The sequence below is a fragment of the Salvelinus namaycush genome, chromosome 34 (assembly GCF_016432855.1).
Source record: "Salvelinus namaycush isolate Seneca chromosome 34, SaNama_1.0, whole genome shotgun sequence".
Classification (NCBI taxonomy): Eukaryota; Metazoa; Chordata; class Actinopteri; order Salmoniformes; family Salmonidae; genus Salvelinus; species Salvelinus namaycush.
Window position 1 is genome coordinate 30,676,491 of NC_052340.1, and position 17,852 is coordinate 30,694,342.

Genomic DNA, 17,852 nt, shown 5'->3' on the forward strand with positions numbered 1-17,852 from the left:
ACTCTATATTTCACCTATGGAAAACAAAAACTATGAGGTGACTAAATAATCCTGAAAGGGACAAGCTCCGATAAAGACTGTAAATCATTACAAACCACGTCTGTGGTTGTGGGTGAGTTTGGAGATAGCAAGGGCGGAAGGGGGGGGTCGTTCACATCCCAGCCCGGTTACCCAGAGGGCCTTGGATAGGGGCGAGGAGTGGTGTGGGTCCGGACACGGAGCCCATCCTGGGAATCCCCAGGTGGTTGGAGTCCAGATGGAACAGGTCTGGTCCAGGTCGGCTACAGGGTTAATGTGTTCTGCGCTGTAGCTAGCTCATTAATCATGGTGTCAGCTGTAAATGTGTTTGGGGTTAGAGAGTGATATCCTATCTGCAGGACAGACCCTGTACTGCCACCACACCAGACGCTGTTGTTTAGAGTGTATGTTGGGGGAGGGGGTTGTGCGTTTGGGAAACTAGTTGTGTGTTCAATTCGTAGTGCATTGTGTGCATGTGTGTTTGAGCGTGAGAGTTTGTATTGATGTCATACTGGTTTAGCGTTTTATTTATTGCCTTTTACTATGAATGTGTGTCTGTTCACCTTTGATTAGGTACATGTATGTGTGAGTGTTACCTCAGAGTCCCAGTTATCTTGGCTGTTGGCTGGTTAGATGGACAGACTGCCCCATCTGTCCTCCTCTCTAGGAGATAAGACCAATCACAGTCAGCCATTCAGTCTGCACAGCCACAGCCTGACATGACACAACCATACACACCACAGGCCTGATCACTTATCACACATCAGACCTCTCAACGGAGAGACAGAATTTAATTGAATTGAGAAGTTTGGGGTGGAGGAAGTGGGATAAAGAGAGAGGCAGGGATAGGGAGGAAAGAAGGGAATCAGAGATAAAGGAAGGATAGAAATAGGAGATGAGCAGAAGAGAAAGGATGAGATATAGAGGAGGATAACACATGTGAGAGGGTGTAAGATTAGGAGAGAGGAGAGCGAAGGAGAGCGCAGGAGAGGGGTATTGTGGGGGTTAGAACCAGCTGTGGGAAGTAGGGTTGCTGAGGGTGTTGCAGCACCCCCTGATAATCACAAAAATATTTTTAAAAAATACAAAAGTTTTTGGGATAATTTTTCCCCCCCACCACATTATAGTGCACCAGGTCTTTACAACTCCTGTATGAGCGGAGTGACGCAAAATACGCATCAGCAGACACAAAAAATTCACACCCCCAACCCTAAACATCTTGTCGTGACCATGAGTAGAACGATTGAGAAAGCATAGGGGAGGATGAAAGACAAACAGACACAGAGAAGATGAAGAGAACGAGTAAATGAGATACCAGACTGGAAACAGACTTAAAAAGAGAGAAAGTTTAAGCAAGGAGGACTGCATCCAATTTCCCTCTCCTTCCCTCTCCCCTTCCTCCCGTCTTTGTAATGACAAAAAGCTTGACACCCGTTTCTCAGCAATTAGTCCTTCACACTTGAGTGTGTCGGTGGAATCTATTAAGAATCCATTATTTGAATTCCCCTCCCTATTCCAATCTAGTTAAAAGGGACTTCCATCTCGCCTCAGTACGGCAGCACTGCATGTCCAAGAGGCCAATTAAGTCTTATTAATTATTGATAAAGTCTAAATATGCACTAAATACATAAATAGGCTAAAATCAGAGACTCAGAGCTGAGCCAGTATAGCCTGTCATCTTAGCCATTTATTTATTTTTTCTTAGCGTCAGTCTGACATAATTAACAACCGTTCATCGTGAGTTGTTAACACTTTGCGCCTTCCCAGCTTTCCTTTAGGAACTGACGCATTTAAATTCCCACATATACATAATGTAAGCACTGCTAAATTAGAAAGAATCCTTTTATAAAAAAAGAAGGAAAGAAAGAACGCTCCAGTGAGGGTTAGTAGCAGGCCTCTTTGTGTTCTCCCACCAGCGTCAGCTCTCTATAATAACGTTCCCCTAACGTTACCTCATTGTTATCCAAACATTCTCTTATACGTTGTCCTCTACCATCCCTAGACATTTTTTTGGACAGGTGACAATTGGCCTATTGGCGAGGCCCCTGCCCAGAGTTCATTACCAAAGGCGACGGGACGTATTCAGTAAACAAGACATTAGCATGCAAATAGGCTGGGAGGAAGAGGGCAGGGCTGAGAAGGGGCGAGCTGAGGGTCATAGGTCAGACGCTTCTCGGACTTGTTTGGCGAGCTGTTAATCAGCGACAGCCCAGGGGCAGCAGGGGAGAACAAAACAGAACAAAGATGGTTGTCAAAGAGGCTCCCTTCTCAAGTTGAACTCCACATCCTCTTTGGGGTGCTGCTGAAGTCCTGTAAGTCATGGAGCGCCAATCACATGTCGCACAGAGCCGTTGCTGACAGCCTCTTGACAATCGGACCAGTCAAATGCAGAGTTGGAGAACTTCAAGTTTAGACCCCTCACACCCCTGAGTCAATTATTTGTAGAAGCACCTTTGGCAGAGATTACAGCTGTGAGTGTTTCTGGGTAAGTCTCTAAAAGCTTTCCACACCTGGATTGTGCAACATTTGCCCATTATTCTTTTAAAAATTCTTCAAACTCGGTCAAATTGATTGTTGATCATTGCTGCACAACCATTTTCAGGTCTTACCATAGATTTTCAAGTAGATTTAAGTCAACACTGTAACTCGGCCACTCAGGAACATTCACTGTTTTCTTGGTAAGCAACTCCAGTGTAGATTTGGCCATGTGTTTTAGGCCATTGTCCTGCTGAAAGGTGAAATAATCTCCTAGTGTCGGGTGGAAAGCAGACTGATTCAGGTTTTCCTCTAAGATTTTGCCTGTGCTTAGATCCATTCTGTTTCTTTTTTAATCCTTAAAACCTCTCCAGTCCTCAACAATTACATGTATAACCATAACATGATGCAGCCACCACTATGCTTGAAAAAATGGAAAGTGGTACTCAGTAATGTGTTATATTGGATTTGCTCCAAACACTTTGTATTCAGGACCAAAATGTAAATGCTTTGCCACAGTTTTTTTGGTATTACTTCAGTGTCTTGTTGCAGTATTACTTTAGTGTCTTGTTGCAGTATTACTTTAGTGCCTTGTTGCAGTATTACTTTAGTGTCTTGTTGCAGTATTACTTTAGTGTCGTGTTGCAGTATTACTTTAGTGTCTTGTTGCAGTATTACTTTAGTGTCTTGTTGCAGTATTACTTTAGTGTCTTGTTGCAGTATTACTTTAGTGCCTTGTTGCAGTATTACTTTAGTGTCTTGTTGCAGTATTACTTTAGTGTCTTGTTGCAGTATTACTTTAGTGTCTTGTTGCAGTATTACTTTAGTGCCTTGTTGCAGTATTACTTTAGTGCCTTGTTGCAGTATTACTTTAGTGCCTTGTTGCAGTATTACTTTAGTATCTTGTTGCAGTATTACTTTAGTGTCTTGTTGCAGTATTACTTTAGTGTCTTGTTGCAGTATTACTTTAGTGTCTTGTTGCAGTATTACTTTAGTGCCTTGTTGCAGTATTACTTTAGTGCCTTGTTGCAGTATTACTTTAGTGTCTTGTTGCAGTATTACTTTAGTGTCTTGTTGCAGTATTACTTTAGTGTCTTGTTGCAGTATTACTTTAGTGTCTTGTTGCAGTATTACTTTAGTGTCTTGTTGCAGTATTACTTTAGTGTCTTGTTGCAGTATTACTTTAGTGTCTTGTTGCAGTATTACTTTAGTGTCTTGTTGCAGTATTACTTTAGTGTCTTGTTGCAGTTTTACTTTAGTGTCTTGTTGCAGTATTACTTTAGTGTCTTGTTGCAGTATTACTTTAGTGTCGTGTTGCAGTATTACTTTAGTGTCTTGTTGCAGTATTACTTTAGTGTCTTGTTGCAGTATTACTTTAGTGTCTTGTTGCAGTATTACTTTAGTGTCTTGTTGCAGTATTACTTTAGTGCCTTGTTGCAGTATTACTTTAGTGCCTTGTTGCAGTATTACTTTAGTGCCTTGTTGCAGTATTACTTTAGTATCTTGTTGCAGTATTACTTTAGTGTCTTGTTGCAGTATTACTTTAGTGTCTTGTTGCAGTATTACTTTAGTGTCTTGTTGCAGTATTACTTTAGTGCCTTGTTGCAGTATTACTTTAGTGCCTTGTTGCAGTATTACTTTAGTGTCTTGTTGCAGTATTACTTTAGTGTCTTGTTGCAGTATTACTTTAGTGTCTTGTTGCAGTATTACTTTAGTGTCTTGTTGCAGTATTACTTTAGTGCCTTGTTGCAGTATTACTTTAGTGTCTTGTTGCAGTATTACTTTAGTGTCTTGTTGCAGTATTACTTTAGTGTCTTGTTGCAGTATTACTTTAGTGTCTTGTTGCAGTATTACTTTAGTGTCTTGTTGCAGTTTTACTTTAGTGCCTTGTTGCAGTATTACTTTAGTGTCTTGTTGCAGTATTACTTTAGTGCCTTGTTGCAGTATTACTTTAGTGTCTTGTTGCAGTATTACTTTAGTGCCTTGTTGCAGTATTACTTTAGTGTCTTGTTGCAGTATTACTTTAGTGCCGTGTTGCAGTATTACTTTAGTGTCTTGTTGCAGTATTACTTTAGTGCCTTGTTGCAGTATTACTTTAGTGTCTTGTTGCAGTATTACTTTAGTGTCTTGTTGCAGTATTACTTTAGTGTCTTGTTGCAGTATTACTTTAGTGCCTTGTTGCAGTATTACTTTAGTGCCCTGTTGCAAACAGGATGCATGTTTTGGAATGTTTTTATTCTGTACAGGCCTCCTTCATTTCACTCTGTCAATTAGGTTAGTATTGTGGAGTAACTACCATTAACAGTCATTAAACTCTGTAACTGTTTTAAAGTCACCATTGACCTCATGGTGAAATCCCTGAGCGGTTTATTCCTCTCTGGCATCTGAGTTAGGAAGGACACCTGCAACTTTGTAGTGACTGGATTTATTGATACACGATCCAAAGTGTAATTAATAACTTCACCATGCCTAAAGGGATATTCAATTTCTGCTTTTTATGAAACATTTTAAACATCTACCAATAGGTGCCCTCCTCTGCGAGGTGTTAACCTCCCTGGTCTTTGTGGTTGAATCTGTGTTTGAAATGCACTGCTCGAATGATGGACCTTACAGATAATTGTATGTGTGGAGTACAGAGATGAGGTAGTCATTCAAAAATCATTTTACACACAGAGTGAGTCCATGCAACTTATTATGTGACTTGTTAATCACATTTTTACTCCTGAACTTATTTAGGCTTGCCATAACAAAGGGGTTGAATAATTATTGAATCAAGACATTTCAGCTTTTAATTTTAAATTAATTAGTTAACATAACAATAAAAAATACGAATTCCACTTTGACATTATGGTGTATTGTGTGCAGGCCAGTGACAAAAAAGTCTACATTTAATCCATTTTAAATTCAGGCTGTAACACAACAAAATGTGGAAACAGTCTAGGGCTGTGAATACTTTCTGAAGGCACTGTAACATTACGTGCACATTTCTTGCGGGTTTGCGTGTTAGTGTACTTGATTGTGTGTGTGTGTGTGTGTGTGTGTGAGTGTGTGTGTGTGTGTGTGTGTGAGTGTGTGTGTGAGTGTGTGTGTGTGTGTGTGGGAGGGTGAGTGGGGTGGTGGTGTTATGTTACAGTAGAGATCCCTTTCTCTGTGTAGAGTAAGGAGGAGACGTCAGGACACACTGTTACACTGAACTAATTGAATCACTACGAGACTGAGACGAATGGTGTACCCCCTCCCAACACACCACACACCACACACCACACACCATACTACACACCACACACACACCACACACCACACGCACACACACCCCTGAGAAGCACTGCTCTCCTGCTGCTTTGGACAGTGATGTGCATTGTTTACCTCCATAATCATCTGCCTTTCATTTCCTCCCTCCCTCCCTCCCTCCCTCCCTCCCTCCCTCCCTCCCTCCCTCCCTCCCTCCCTCCCTCCCTCCCTCCCTCCCTCCCTCCCTCCCTCCCTCCCTCCCTCCCTCCCTCCCTCCCTCCCTCCCTCCCTCCCTCCCTCCCTCCCTCTCTTTCTTCAGGTAAACCAGTGATGATTATCACAGAGTACATGGAGAATGGTTCTCTGGATGCATTTCTGAGGGTAAGTCATGCAATGCAGTCTGTGTACTCAACTTTATGTGTGGTATGTGTCTGCTTTCAAATGTTCAGAACTCTAGGTGTGACTATTACAGCCGTTATCCTCTTAATGAATGTCAGCCAAGCAACGTCATAAAGATTAGCATCATCCCATCCTGCCACTGCATACAAACATTACCTAACATGCATTGATTTGTTTGTTTGCTTCTCTAGAAGAATGACGGGCGTTTCACAGTGATCCAGCTGGTGGGCATCTTGCGTGGCATCGCGTCGGGCATGAAGTACCTTTCTGATATGAGCTATGTCCACAGAGACCTGGCCGCTCGCAACATCCTGGTCAACAGCAACCTGGTGTGTAAGGTGTCTGACTTCGGCATGTCACGAGTACTGGAGGACGACCCCGAGGCTGCATACACCACCAGGGTAAAAGTGTGTGTGTGTGCACAAGTTTGTGTGTGACTGTAGTGTTAATACATTTCAGCGTTTTCATGCTTGTATGTACCTACGTAGTTGGTACAGTGTGAGCGATACTAACAGCCTGTTACCTGTCAATCACAGGGAGGGAAGATCCCCATTCGCTGGACAGCCCCAGAGGCCATTGCCTACAGGAAGTTCACCTCGGCCAGCGACGTGTGGAGCTACGGCATCGTAATGTGGGAAGTGATGTCATATGGGGAGCGCCCATATTGGGACATGAGTAACCAGGATGTAAGTCTACAGTAAGAACACATTCAGGTTTAAAACGTCAAATAATAAGGATGTTATGTCATTATAGAAATATTATCTATGTAATTACAGCTGTACAATTTTCATGATTACTTCCTATTATTCAATTATAATAACATCATTGTTATAGTGTAATTAGGATGGCTGAGTAATCTATCTCACAGTCTACCATCAACCCTAACCTCTAACCTCTGCCCTCTCTCCCCACAGGTGATCAAGGCCATAGATGAGGGGTACAGGCTTCCCCCGCCCATGGACTGCCCCGTGGCACTGCACCAGCTGATGCTGGACTGCTGGCAGAGGGAGAGGGGCGACAGGCCCAAGTTTGGCCAGATCGTCAACATGCTGGACAAACTGATCCGGAACCCCAACAGCCTGAAGAGGACTGGAGGAGAGACCACACGGTGAGACAGAGATTTCTTAGTTTATTCACTATTATTGTAATGTGTGTAATCAGTACTGTTTTATATACTGTACTTCCATACAACATTAACTGAATGGTACACCTTGTAAAATAAGATATGTGTTCTAATAGAGTTGAGAATTACAATGGTAGCTAGCAGTATGTTATAAAAAGCCCCCTTTAAGTAGGAGTCGTTACTCCTAGGTGGAACTGCGTATTTTTACAGACGCAGAGCTAGTCGGGGAGGGAGGAAATGTTCTTCTTTAACCCAGGGATAGAGGGAGAGAGAGAGAGGGTGAAAGAGGGGGAGAATGGGAGAGAGAGTCCTAGAGGAATAATTAGTGGAACTGAATCCCGTGAACAGATTTACAGGGGGGGTTAGGAACAAGAGTGAGGTCTTGGGGGCCCTAGTAACGTCTCAATCCATGGCTCAGGGTGGTAGAGATGGAGTAAGATGCCCAAAGCACCACAGTATTTCACAACGAATTTCGCATCGAAGTAAGGGGCTTGTGTACTACCCCAGAGCCCCCCCCCCCCCCCCACCCTACCCTGATCCCCCCCAACAGTTCCCAGCCCCACAGCCAGACCAAAGTGGCGATTGAACCCAGCAGCCCAAGCCTTTCAGCCAACACCTGTTAAATTATGGAGGAGGGGAGCAGTGGAGCGGGACCGTAGTGAGTGTGCTCAGTCCCTCACCTCGGCAGTGGAGCGGGACCGTAGTGAGTGTGCTCAGTCCCTCACCTCGGCAGTGGAGCGGGACCGTAGTGAGTGTGCTCAGTCCCTCACCTCGGCAGTGGAGCGGGACCGTAGTGAGTGTGCTCAGTCCCTCACCTCGGCAGTGGAGCGGGACCGTAGTGAGTGTGCTCAGTCCCTCACCTCGGCAGTGGAGCGGGACCGTAGTGAGTGTGCTCAGTCCCTCACCTCGGCAGTGGAGCGGGACCGTAGTGAGTGTGCTCAGTCCCTCACCTCGGCAGTGGAGCGGGACCGTAGTGAGTGTGCTCAGTCCCTCACCTCGGTCGCACCGGCCCTGGGTAAATATTTGATGGCAGACATCGTTGTGAAGCTAAGGAAGGAGGGATGAAGGGATGGAAAAGGTGTTGGTGAGTGCCTGAAAGAAGGACAAGAGTCATGATGAATATCTGCATGCTAGAGGAGAAACAGTGGGAGGTTAAAGCCACAGTGTGTGTTGTTAATGTTTTCTCTTTAAATAACGATTAACTAACCGTGTCGGTGACACAAGGGAGGAACTGTGTTTCACTTGGCTTCTGTCTTGGAGGACAAATAGAGATGGGACGCATGCTAGCGCTTAGTTTGTCTAACCTGCTGATTGCATCAGAAAAAAAGATGTGTGTGAGAGAAAGAGACAGAAAGACAGAAGAGAGGCTGAAGAATTACAGTTCCTTTTTCAAAGTCTCAGGGTTGACTGTAGTTCACATGTGCCTGGCCCTGTGATAGGCTAACGTCAGATGATGAAAAACCTCCCTAACCATAAGGCCAGAGGGCACCGTGTTTCTCTCTCCTCCTCTGGTCCTGATTTAATTGGTTGTTCTAGTGTTGTAGTTATCTCTGAGTGACAGGTGATATAAGAAACAAGAGCAGTGCCATTCTAATCCATCAGTTTCTCACTGCCAAGTTGTATGACAACAGTTTCTCAAAATTTTGGCTTAGGAAGCTCGACACACAGTTAGTGGGTTGAGGCTTATTCATTTCGGTCAATGGGTAAAGATTGTACTTATAAAAAATAAAATAAAAAATTATTTGGTGGGTCAAAAGATTTAGGTGGGTTAGACAACTGAAAGTTGTAGGTGCCGTTGCTTTAATATCGTGCAAGTTGTCTGGATGTAGACTGACCCTCTCCCCCTCCACCCCTCTCCGTCCCCAGGCCCAGCACCACCCTCCTGGAGCCGGTCAGCCCGGAGGTGGCCTCGGCCCTGGGCTCTGTGGAGGACTGGCTGCAGGCCATCGGCATGGAGAGATACAGCGACAACTTCACCGCAGCAGGATACACCAGCCCAGAGGCTGTGGTTCATATGACACAGGAGTGAGTTAAGCTTGGTTACTCAGCATTTATGCATCCAGGAGAGACCTGTCTGACTTTTTTACTGATTTATATTAGGCTGGGTTGACACCTAGAGAGGATGTTAAATCTGTCATATGAATCAGGATGCTGTCATAGTTTGTCTTGGTTCCTAATGTTTTCTTTCCCCCTCTTGTTAAACAGGGACATGGGCCGAATTGGAATCTCCTCAGCTGCACACCAGAATAAGATCCTGACCAGCGTCCAGGGAATGCTCTCCCAAATGCAACAGATGCAAGGCAGAATGGTTCCGGTCTGATCAACGAGAAGGAAACAACTTAATTTCTAACGGATAATACAAATTAAATATCAAAAGACAAATGAACAATCAAATTGTTTACCTCTTCCATGCACTTTAAATTGGATTTAAAAGAAGAAGAAAAGAACAAGAAGAAGAAAAGTGGGAAAAATATGCACTTTTTATCAGATATTAGACCTTGCCCTATTGAGAACGGGATATTTTTCTGTGCGAGCGGCGCTGAGAACGGGATGGACGGAAAGCTTTTCCGAGAGGCCAACTGGAGTGCCTTCAATGGTCTGGAAGGAATTCAGAGGGGATTGCTCCTCTAGGCAAGAGTAATATATCTGGAAAGTTATTTTCTGGAATACCCACAGAGCAGATTTTTGTCCCGTAGCTGTGTTCTGTGTGTGACTTGTTCTCTGTGACTCGCTGACATACCCTCGAGTGTCTTTCTCAGCTGCATCCGTTCGAATACCAACAGACAAAATGAAGGATTCCAACCTCCAGATAAACACTCATGTTCTGAATCTGAGAGGTTGAGGGAGGGATGGAGGAGGGAGGGGAAGGGGGTTCTGTGTTTTTGCTCTGTTCGGGTCTTGTTTTGTCCCAGATTGGGCTGTTTTGTTGCCCTCTGGACATTTTCTCAGAATGTTTTTAATCTAAAGAGGTGCATTCCTACCCCTTGTCCTCCCAAACCACCATCTCATCCCTCCTCAAACATATTTCATCACCCCTTTTGGATTACAGCCCGCCCCCCTTGGTCTGATTATTGCTCTATGTTCTTTGACGGACAGCTGTTTGGACCAGTTGGAATCTTACTGTGTATTTGTTTCCTGAATGTGGTACTGAGAGCAAAGGAGTATGGGGTTTATTTGGACACGACTGTGCACTACTGCGGAGAGATGGATATGTAACAAAACAACAATGACAACGACATCAAAATAAACAAGAGAATACATGCTGGACATTATTCAATCATCAATCACAATGGTAAGGTTCTATAAACTACCCTTCCCTTAGTTATTTTAGTCAGGTTATCGTTACTCATTGTGTATTTATTCCTTGTGTTGTTGTTTTTTAACAATTATTTATCTTTTTATCTCTCTGCATTGTTGAAAGGGCACATAAGTAAGCATTTCACTGTTAGTCTATACCTGTTGTTTCCCAAGCATGTGACAAATAACATTTCATTTGATTTTAATTGATTTGACATATCTTTGTTGGCATTAACACAACAAACACATTTTTTTTAAACTATAAAACACTATAGTATGTGAAATTATTCAGGTCTGACCTGGATCATTATGTACAGTGCATTTGGAAAGTATTCAGACCCCTTGACTTTTTCCACATTTTGTTACGTTACAGCCTTATTCTAAATTAGAATAAATACAAAAATGTCCTCATCAATCTACACACAATACCCCATAATGACATCACAATACCTCATAATGACAAAACAAAAACAGGTTTTTAGAAATGTTTGCAAATGTATTCAAAATAAAAAACAGAAATAACTTATTCAGTATTCAGGCCCTTTGCTATGAGACACGAAATTGAGCTCAAGTGCATCCTGTTTCCATTGGTCATCCTTGAGATGTTTCTACAACTTGATTGGAGCCCACCTGTGGTCAATTCAATTGATTGGACATGATTTGGAAAGGCACACACCCGTCTATATAAGGTCCCACAGTTGATAGTGCATGTCAGAGTAAAAACCAAGCTATGAGGTCGAAGGGATTGTCGGTAGAGCTCCGAGACAAGATTGTGTCTAGGCACATATCTGATGGAAGGGTACCAAAACATTTCTGCAGCATTGGTTAGGGAGGTAACCAAGAGATCCTATGTGGAGATGGGAGAACCTTCCAGAAGGACAACCGTCTCTGCAGCACTCCACCAATCAGGCATCTATGGTAGAGTGGCCAGACGAAAGCCACTGGTCAGTAAAAGGCACATAAAAGCCTGCTTGGAGTTTGCCAAAAGGCACTTAAAGGACTCTCAGACCGTGAGAAACAAGATCCTCTGGTCTGATGAAACCAAGATTGAACTATTTTGCCTGAATGCCAAGCGTCACGTCTGGAGGAAACCTGGCACCATCCCTACGATGAAGCACGGTGGTGGCAGCATCATACTGTGGGGATGTTTTTCAGAGGCAGGGACTGGGAGACTAATCAGGATCGAGGGAAAGTACAGAGAGGTCCTTGATGGAAAACCTGCTACAGAGCGCTCAGGACCTCAGAACTGGGCGAAGGTTCACCTTCCAACAGGACAACGAGACTAAGCACACAGCCAAAACAACACAGGAGTGGCTTCGGGACAAGTCTCTGAATGTCCTTGAGTGGAGAGCCCGGAGCCCAGAGCCCGATCTTGAACCCGAACGAACATCTCTGGAGAGACCTGAGAATAGCTGTGTAGTGAGGCTCCCCATCCAACTTGACAGAGTTTGAGAGGATCTGCAGAGAAGAATGGGAGAACTCCCAACTGCCAAGCTTGTAGCGTCATACCCAATAAGACCCGAGGCTGTAATCGCTGCCATAAGTACTTCAACAAAGTACTGAGTAAAAGGTCTGAATACTTATGTAAATGTGATATTTCTGTTTTTCATTTTTGTTGTAATTAGTAAAAAAAAAAAAAAAAGTTGTTGCTTTGTTGTTATGGGGTATTGTGTGTAATGTGGAAAAAGTCAAATACTTTCAGAATGCACTGTATATACTGCAGTACTGTTGGCCATTACACTTTCTAACCCTCTGCAGTGTGTACATACTGTAATACTGTCTAACTCTCTCTCTGCAGTGTGTACATACTGTAGTACTGTGTAACTCTCTCTGCAGTGTGTACATGCTGTAGTGCTGTCTAACTCTCTCTCTGCAGTGTGTACATACTGTAGTACTGTGTAACTCTCTCTCTGCAGTGTGTACATGCTGTAGTACTGTGTAACTCTCTCTGCAGTGTGTACATACTGTAGTACTGTGTAACTCTCTCTCTGCAGTGTGTACATGCTGTAGTACTGTGTAACTCTCTCTGCAGTGTGTACATACTGTAGTACTGTCTAACTCTCTCTCTGCAGTGTGTACATACTGTAGTACTGTGTAACTCTCTCTGCAGTGTGTACATACTGTAGTACTGTCTAACTCTCTCTCTGCAGTGTGTACATACTGTAGTACTGTCTAACTCTCTCTCTGCAGTGTGTACATACTGTAGTACTGTCTAACTCTCTCTCTGCAGTGTGTACATGCTGTAGTACTGTGTAACTCTCTCTGCAGTGTGTACATACTGTAGTACTGTCTAACTCTCTCTCTGCAGTGTGTACATACTGTAGTACTGTGTAACTCTCTCTGCAGTGTGTACATACTGTAGTACTGTCTAACTCTCTCTCTGCAGTGTGTACATACTGTAGTACTGTCTAACTCTCTCCCTACAGTGTGTACATACTGTCGTACTGTCTAACTCTCTCTCTGCAGTGTGTACATACTGTAGTACTGTCTAACTCTCTCTCTGCAGTGTGTACATACTGTAGTACTGTCTAACTCTCTCTCTGCAGTGTGTACATACTGTAGTACTGTGTAACTCTCTCTCTGCAGTGTGTACATACTGTGTAACTCTCTCTCTGCAGTGTGTACATACTGTAGTACTGTCTAACTCTCTCTCTGCAGTGTGTACATACTGTAGTACTGTGTAACTCTCTCTGCAGTGTGTACATACTGTAGTACTGTCTAACTCTCTCTCTGCAGTGTGTACATACTGTAGTACTGTCTAACTCTCTCTCTGTAGTGTGTACATACTGTAGTACTGTCTAACTCTCTCTGCAGTGTGTACATGCTGTAGTGCTGTCTAACTCTCTCTCTGCAGTGTGTACATACTGTAGTACTATGTAACTCTCTCTCTGCAGTGTGTACATACTGTAGTACTATGTAACTCTCTCTCTGCAGTGTGTACATACTGTAGTACTGTCTAACTCTCTCTCTGCAGTGTGTACATACTGTAGTACTGTGTAACTCTCTCTGCAGTGTGTACATACTGTAGTACTGTCTAACTCTCTCTCTGCAGTGTGTACATACTGTAGTACTGTCTAACTCTCTCCCTACAGTGTGTACATACTGTCGTACTGTCTAACTCTCTCTCTGCAGTGTGTACATACTGTAGTACTGTCTAACTCTCTCTCTGCAGTGTGTACATACTGTAGTACTGTCTAACTCTCTCTCTGCAGTGTGTACATACTGTAGTACTGTGTAACTCTCTCTCTGCAGTGTGTACATACTGTGTAACTCTCTCTCTGCAGTGTGTACATACTGTAGTACTGTCTAACTCTCTCTCTGCAGTGTGTACATACTGTAGTACTGTGTAACTCTCTCTGCAGTGTGTACATACTGTAGTACTGTCTAACTCTCTCTCTGCAGTGTGTACATACTGTAGTACTGTCTAACTCTCTCTCTGTAGTGTGTACATACTGTAGTACTGTCTAACTCTCTCTGCAGTGTGTACATGCTGTAGTGCTGTCTAACTCTCTCTCTGCAGTGTGTACATACTGTAGTACTATGTAACTCTCTCTCTGCAGTGTGTACATACTGTAGTACTGTGTAACTCTCTCTGCAGTGTGTACATACTGTAGTACTGTGTAACTCTCTCTCTGCAGTGTGTACATGCTGTCGTACTGTGTAACTCTCTCTCTGTAGTGTGTACATACTGTAGTACTGTCTAACTCTCTCTTTCTCTGCAGTGTGTACATACTGTAGTACTGTCTAACTCTCTGCAGTGTGTACATACTGTGTAACTCTCTCTACAGTGAATACATACTGTAGTACTGTCTAACTCTCTCTCTGCAGTGTGTACATACTGTGTAACTCTCCCTACAGTGTGTACATACTGTAGTACTGTCTAACTCTCTCTGCAGTGTGTACATGCTGTAGTACTGTCTAACTCTCTCTCTGCAGTGTGTACATACTGTAGTACTGTGTAACTCTCTCTCTGCAGTGTGTACATACTGTGTAACTCTCTCTCTGCAGTGTGTACATACTGTCTAACTCTCTCTCGCAGTGTGTACATACTGTGTAACTCTCTCTCTGCTGTGTGTACATACTGTAGTACTGTCTAACTCTCTCTCTCTCTGCAGTGTGTACATGCTGTAGTACTGTCTAACTCTCTCTCTGCAGTGTGTACATACTGTAGTACTATGTAACTCTCTCTCTGCAGTGTGTACATACTGTAGTACTGTCTAACTCTCTCTCTGCAGTGTGTACATACTGTCGTACTGTGTAACTCTCTCTCTGCAGTGTGTACATACTGTAGTACTATGTAACTCTCTCTCTGCAGTGTGTACATACTGTAGTACTGTCTAACTCTCTCTCTGCAGTGTGTACATACTGTAGTACTATGTAACTCTCTCTCTGCAGTGTGTACATACTGTAGTACTATGTAACTCTCTCTCTGCAGTGTGTACATACTGTGTAACTCTCTCTACAGTGTGTACATACTGTAGTACTGTCTAACTCTCTCCCTACAGTGTGTACATACTGTAGTACTGTCTAACTCTCCCTATAGTGTGTACATGCTGTAGTACTGTCTAACTCTCTCTCTGCAGTGTGTACATACTGTAGTACTGTGTAACTCTAGCTCTGCAGTGTGTACATGCTGTAGTACTGTCTAACTCTCTCTCTGCAGTGTGTACATACTGTAGTACTGTCTAACTCTCCCTATAGTGTGTACATGCTGTAGTACTGTCTAACTCTCTCTCTGCAGTGTGTACATGCTGTAGTACTGTCTAACTCTCTCTCTGCAGTGTGTACATACTGTAGTACTGTCTAACTCTCTCTCTGCAGTGTGTACATACTGTAGTACTGTGTAACTCTCACTCTGCAGTGTGTACATACTGTAGTATTGTCAAACTCTCTGCAGTGGTGAGCTCATTGAGTGCTGAGCTGTTTGAGTGGTGTGTTAATAAACCAGCAGCCCGGCACCTGAGGCCGTAGAGTAGATCAATAAGCCCTGTTCTCAGATCAGTCACTGCTCTAAACCGCCTGGCGTGTGAATGAGGACGATTAATCACTGACTGAGTCAGCAGACAGCACACCACAGCCGCTCACACCTGGGTTCAAATAGTATTTGAAGTAATTTTGAATGCTTTTGCTGGGCTTGATTGCGCTTGCCTGGTGCAATGGAACCAATAGAAGAGTAGCAAAACTGCAAACCCCGCCCATCTGGCATTCCAGGCAGGCTAAACCAAATGATTAAAATATTTGAACGATTTTAAACAGTATTTAAACCCAGGTCTGCAGCCTATCAGAGCGGCATGTCTCAGGATCGGTTCCCATGATGAAGGAAATGTTTTCTATTGTTGGTTTTCGCCAACCAATAATGCACTGATGTCATTGTATCGGTTGGTGAAGGCTGATGTTCTTGTTAAGCATTGAATGACTATAACTTTCTATATGCTTTAACTGGTATGTGTTGTTGGGCATCACAAGGATATTTGAGTAGTTCTATGCCAGGCAGAAACTGGCATTCAAACTGAAAACAAAACCAACCATGACTGACGTGATCTCTCTCCCTCTCCCTCTCTCTCTCTCTCTCCCTCTCTTTCTCTCTCTCTCTCTCTCTCTCTCTCTCTCCCTCTCTCCCCTCCAGCTGCCGCCGCCTTTCATCAACAGGATTCCTCCCTCTCTCCATGACCAGAATTCCTCCTCTTCTCCTTGGAGTCTCCTCCAACTCCATGATGAGAAATTCATCTCTCCATGTCTGGCACGTTCGCTGTTCGGCGTCGCTCCATTTTTCACAACGGACAAACAGACTAGCGATCCATGACCACCATCAACAGCTTACGAAAACAATATGAATGATTCAGCAACGCTTAAAAAACATTTAAATAATGTAATATAAACTAGACCCTGCTCCAGCAGACGATGTACTTGTTTTATGAATTTTGAAGTTTATTTTCCTTTGTGTTTTTGGTTTGCATGTAAAGTGAGTGTATGGTAACAGCGAGCATGTGATAGTGTGTTGAGTGTGTTGAGTGTGTTGAGTGTGTGAGTGAGTGAGTGAGTGAGTGAGTGAGTGAGTGAGTGTGTGAGTGAGTGAGTGAGTGAGTGAGTGTGTGAGTGAGTGAGTGAGTGAGTGAGTGAGTGAGTGAGTGAGTGTGTGAGTGAGTGAGTGAGTGAGTGAGTGAGTGAGTGAGTGAGTGAGTGACTGTGAGTGAGTGAGTGAGTGAGTGAGTGAGTGAGTGTGTTGAGTGTGTGTGAGTGAGTGAGTGAGTGAGTGAGTGTGAGTGAGTGAGTGAGTGAGTGAGTGAGTGAGTGAGTGAGTGAGTGAGTGAGTGAGTGAGTGAGTGAGTGTGAGTGAGTGAGTGTGTTGAGTGTGTGTGTGTGTGAGTGAGTGTGTGTGTTGAGTGTGTGTGTGTGTGAGTGAGTGTGTGTGTGTGTGTGTGTGTTTTTGAGTGAATGAATGAGTGTGTGTGTGTGTGTGCGTGTCTGTATGAGTGTCTATGATGTCTTCAAAGTAATATCAATAGTTGTCTGTTTTTATTCTACAGTGGAGGGGGTTTATTTGTTTTTGGAATTTCATGACTTGCTTTGTGTCGACAAAAACAATGTAAAGTGTGCCACTACTCCTGCTCTGTCAATCCTCTTCAGCAACAGCGTTTAAAGAGTTTTGATGTTTTCAACACACCCTTAACTGCAATGGCTTTAGTAGTGGGATCCAGTGGAATATATAGACAATAGCCTCCTGACAGAAACACAGAAGGACAGATGGACAGTCAGCGGCATAGGCTCTCTCATTTAGAAAGCAGAGTGGACTCCCCGAGCTGAAGAAAAATCTTGCTGGATTTTGAGCAGGGGATGTATGTAGTCAACTAGGACTTGATGCAGAAAAGGGTGATAAGAAGGGAATATCATTGGTCTCGTTTCATTTAGATTTTTCAGATATGCACCAAATGACAGTCAGGTTACATTCAAAGGACTTAAAAAAATATACAAATTATACAATCATTATTATCTGAATGTTTTTCCAATCATATGTGATGGTTGACAGACTACAGATTCCTCCGGCCTCCATACCAGCCCAGCTCAATGATCTTCTCTTTGCTGAAGTTGGGTTTTAATCCGTCAACGACCTGTCATGTGGAAATATGCAAGAAGTGTGAGGAAAGGGAAACAGAATGTACTGTATAATAGTTTTACATTTAGTTAATGATGAAACAACCTAACAAAACACACATTAAGGTTTGTCATTGTCTGCCTTCTGATACCATATGATCCAGCCATGTAGATCTAACATTCTTTTAATCTTGTTTTTGTTGTTGTAATATTTTTA

The 17,852-nt window shown here is 43.4% G+C and overlaps 1 protein-coding gene across 2 annotated transcripts in view; it reads left to right on the forward strand.

The window, feature by feature from the left end:
• LOC120029002 (ephrin type-A receptor 4) overlaps nt 1–16,598 on the forward strand; it is a 79,988-nt gene extending 63,390 nt beyond the window's left edge. The window contains exons 12-18 of one of the 2 annotated variants that reach the window (XM_038974287.1): nt 6,044–6,105; nt 6,315–6,524; nt 6,660–6,809; nt 7,038–7,231; nt 9,113–9,271; nt 9,452–10,538; nt 16,170–16,598. In XM_038974287.1, the coding sequence (XP_038830215.1) occupies nt 6,044–6,105; nt 6,315–6,524; nt 6,660–6,809; nt 7,038–7,231; nt 9,113–9,271; nt 9,452–9,566 (890 nt within the window). In that variant the 3' untranslated portion in view covers nt 9,567–10,538; nt 16,170–16,598. Of the gene's footprint in view, nt 1–6,043; nt 6,106–6,314; nt 6,525–6,659; nt 6,810–7,037; nt 7,232–9,112; nt 9,276–9,451; nt 10,539–16,169 lie in introns of those variants that run through there. The other variant, XM_038974288.1, reaches the window with a different exon arrangement.
• Nucleotides 16,599–17,852: the final 1,254 nt, after the last annotated feature.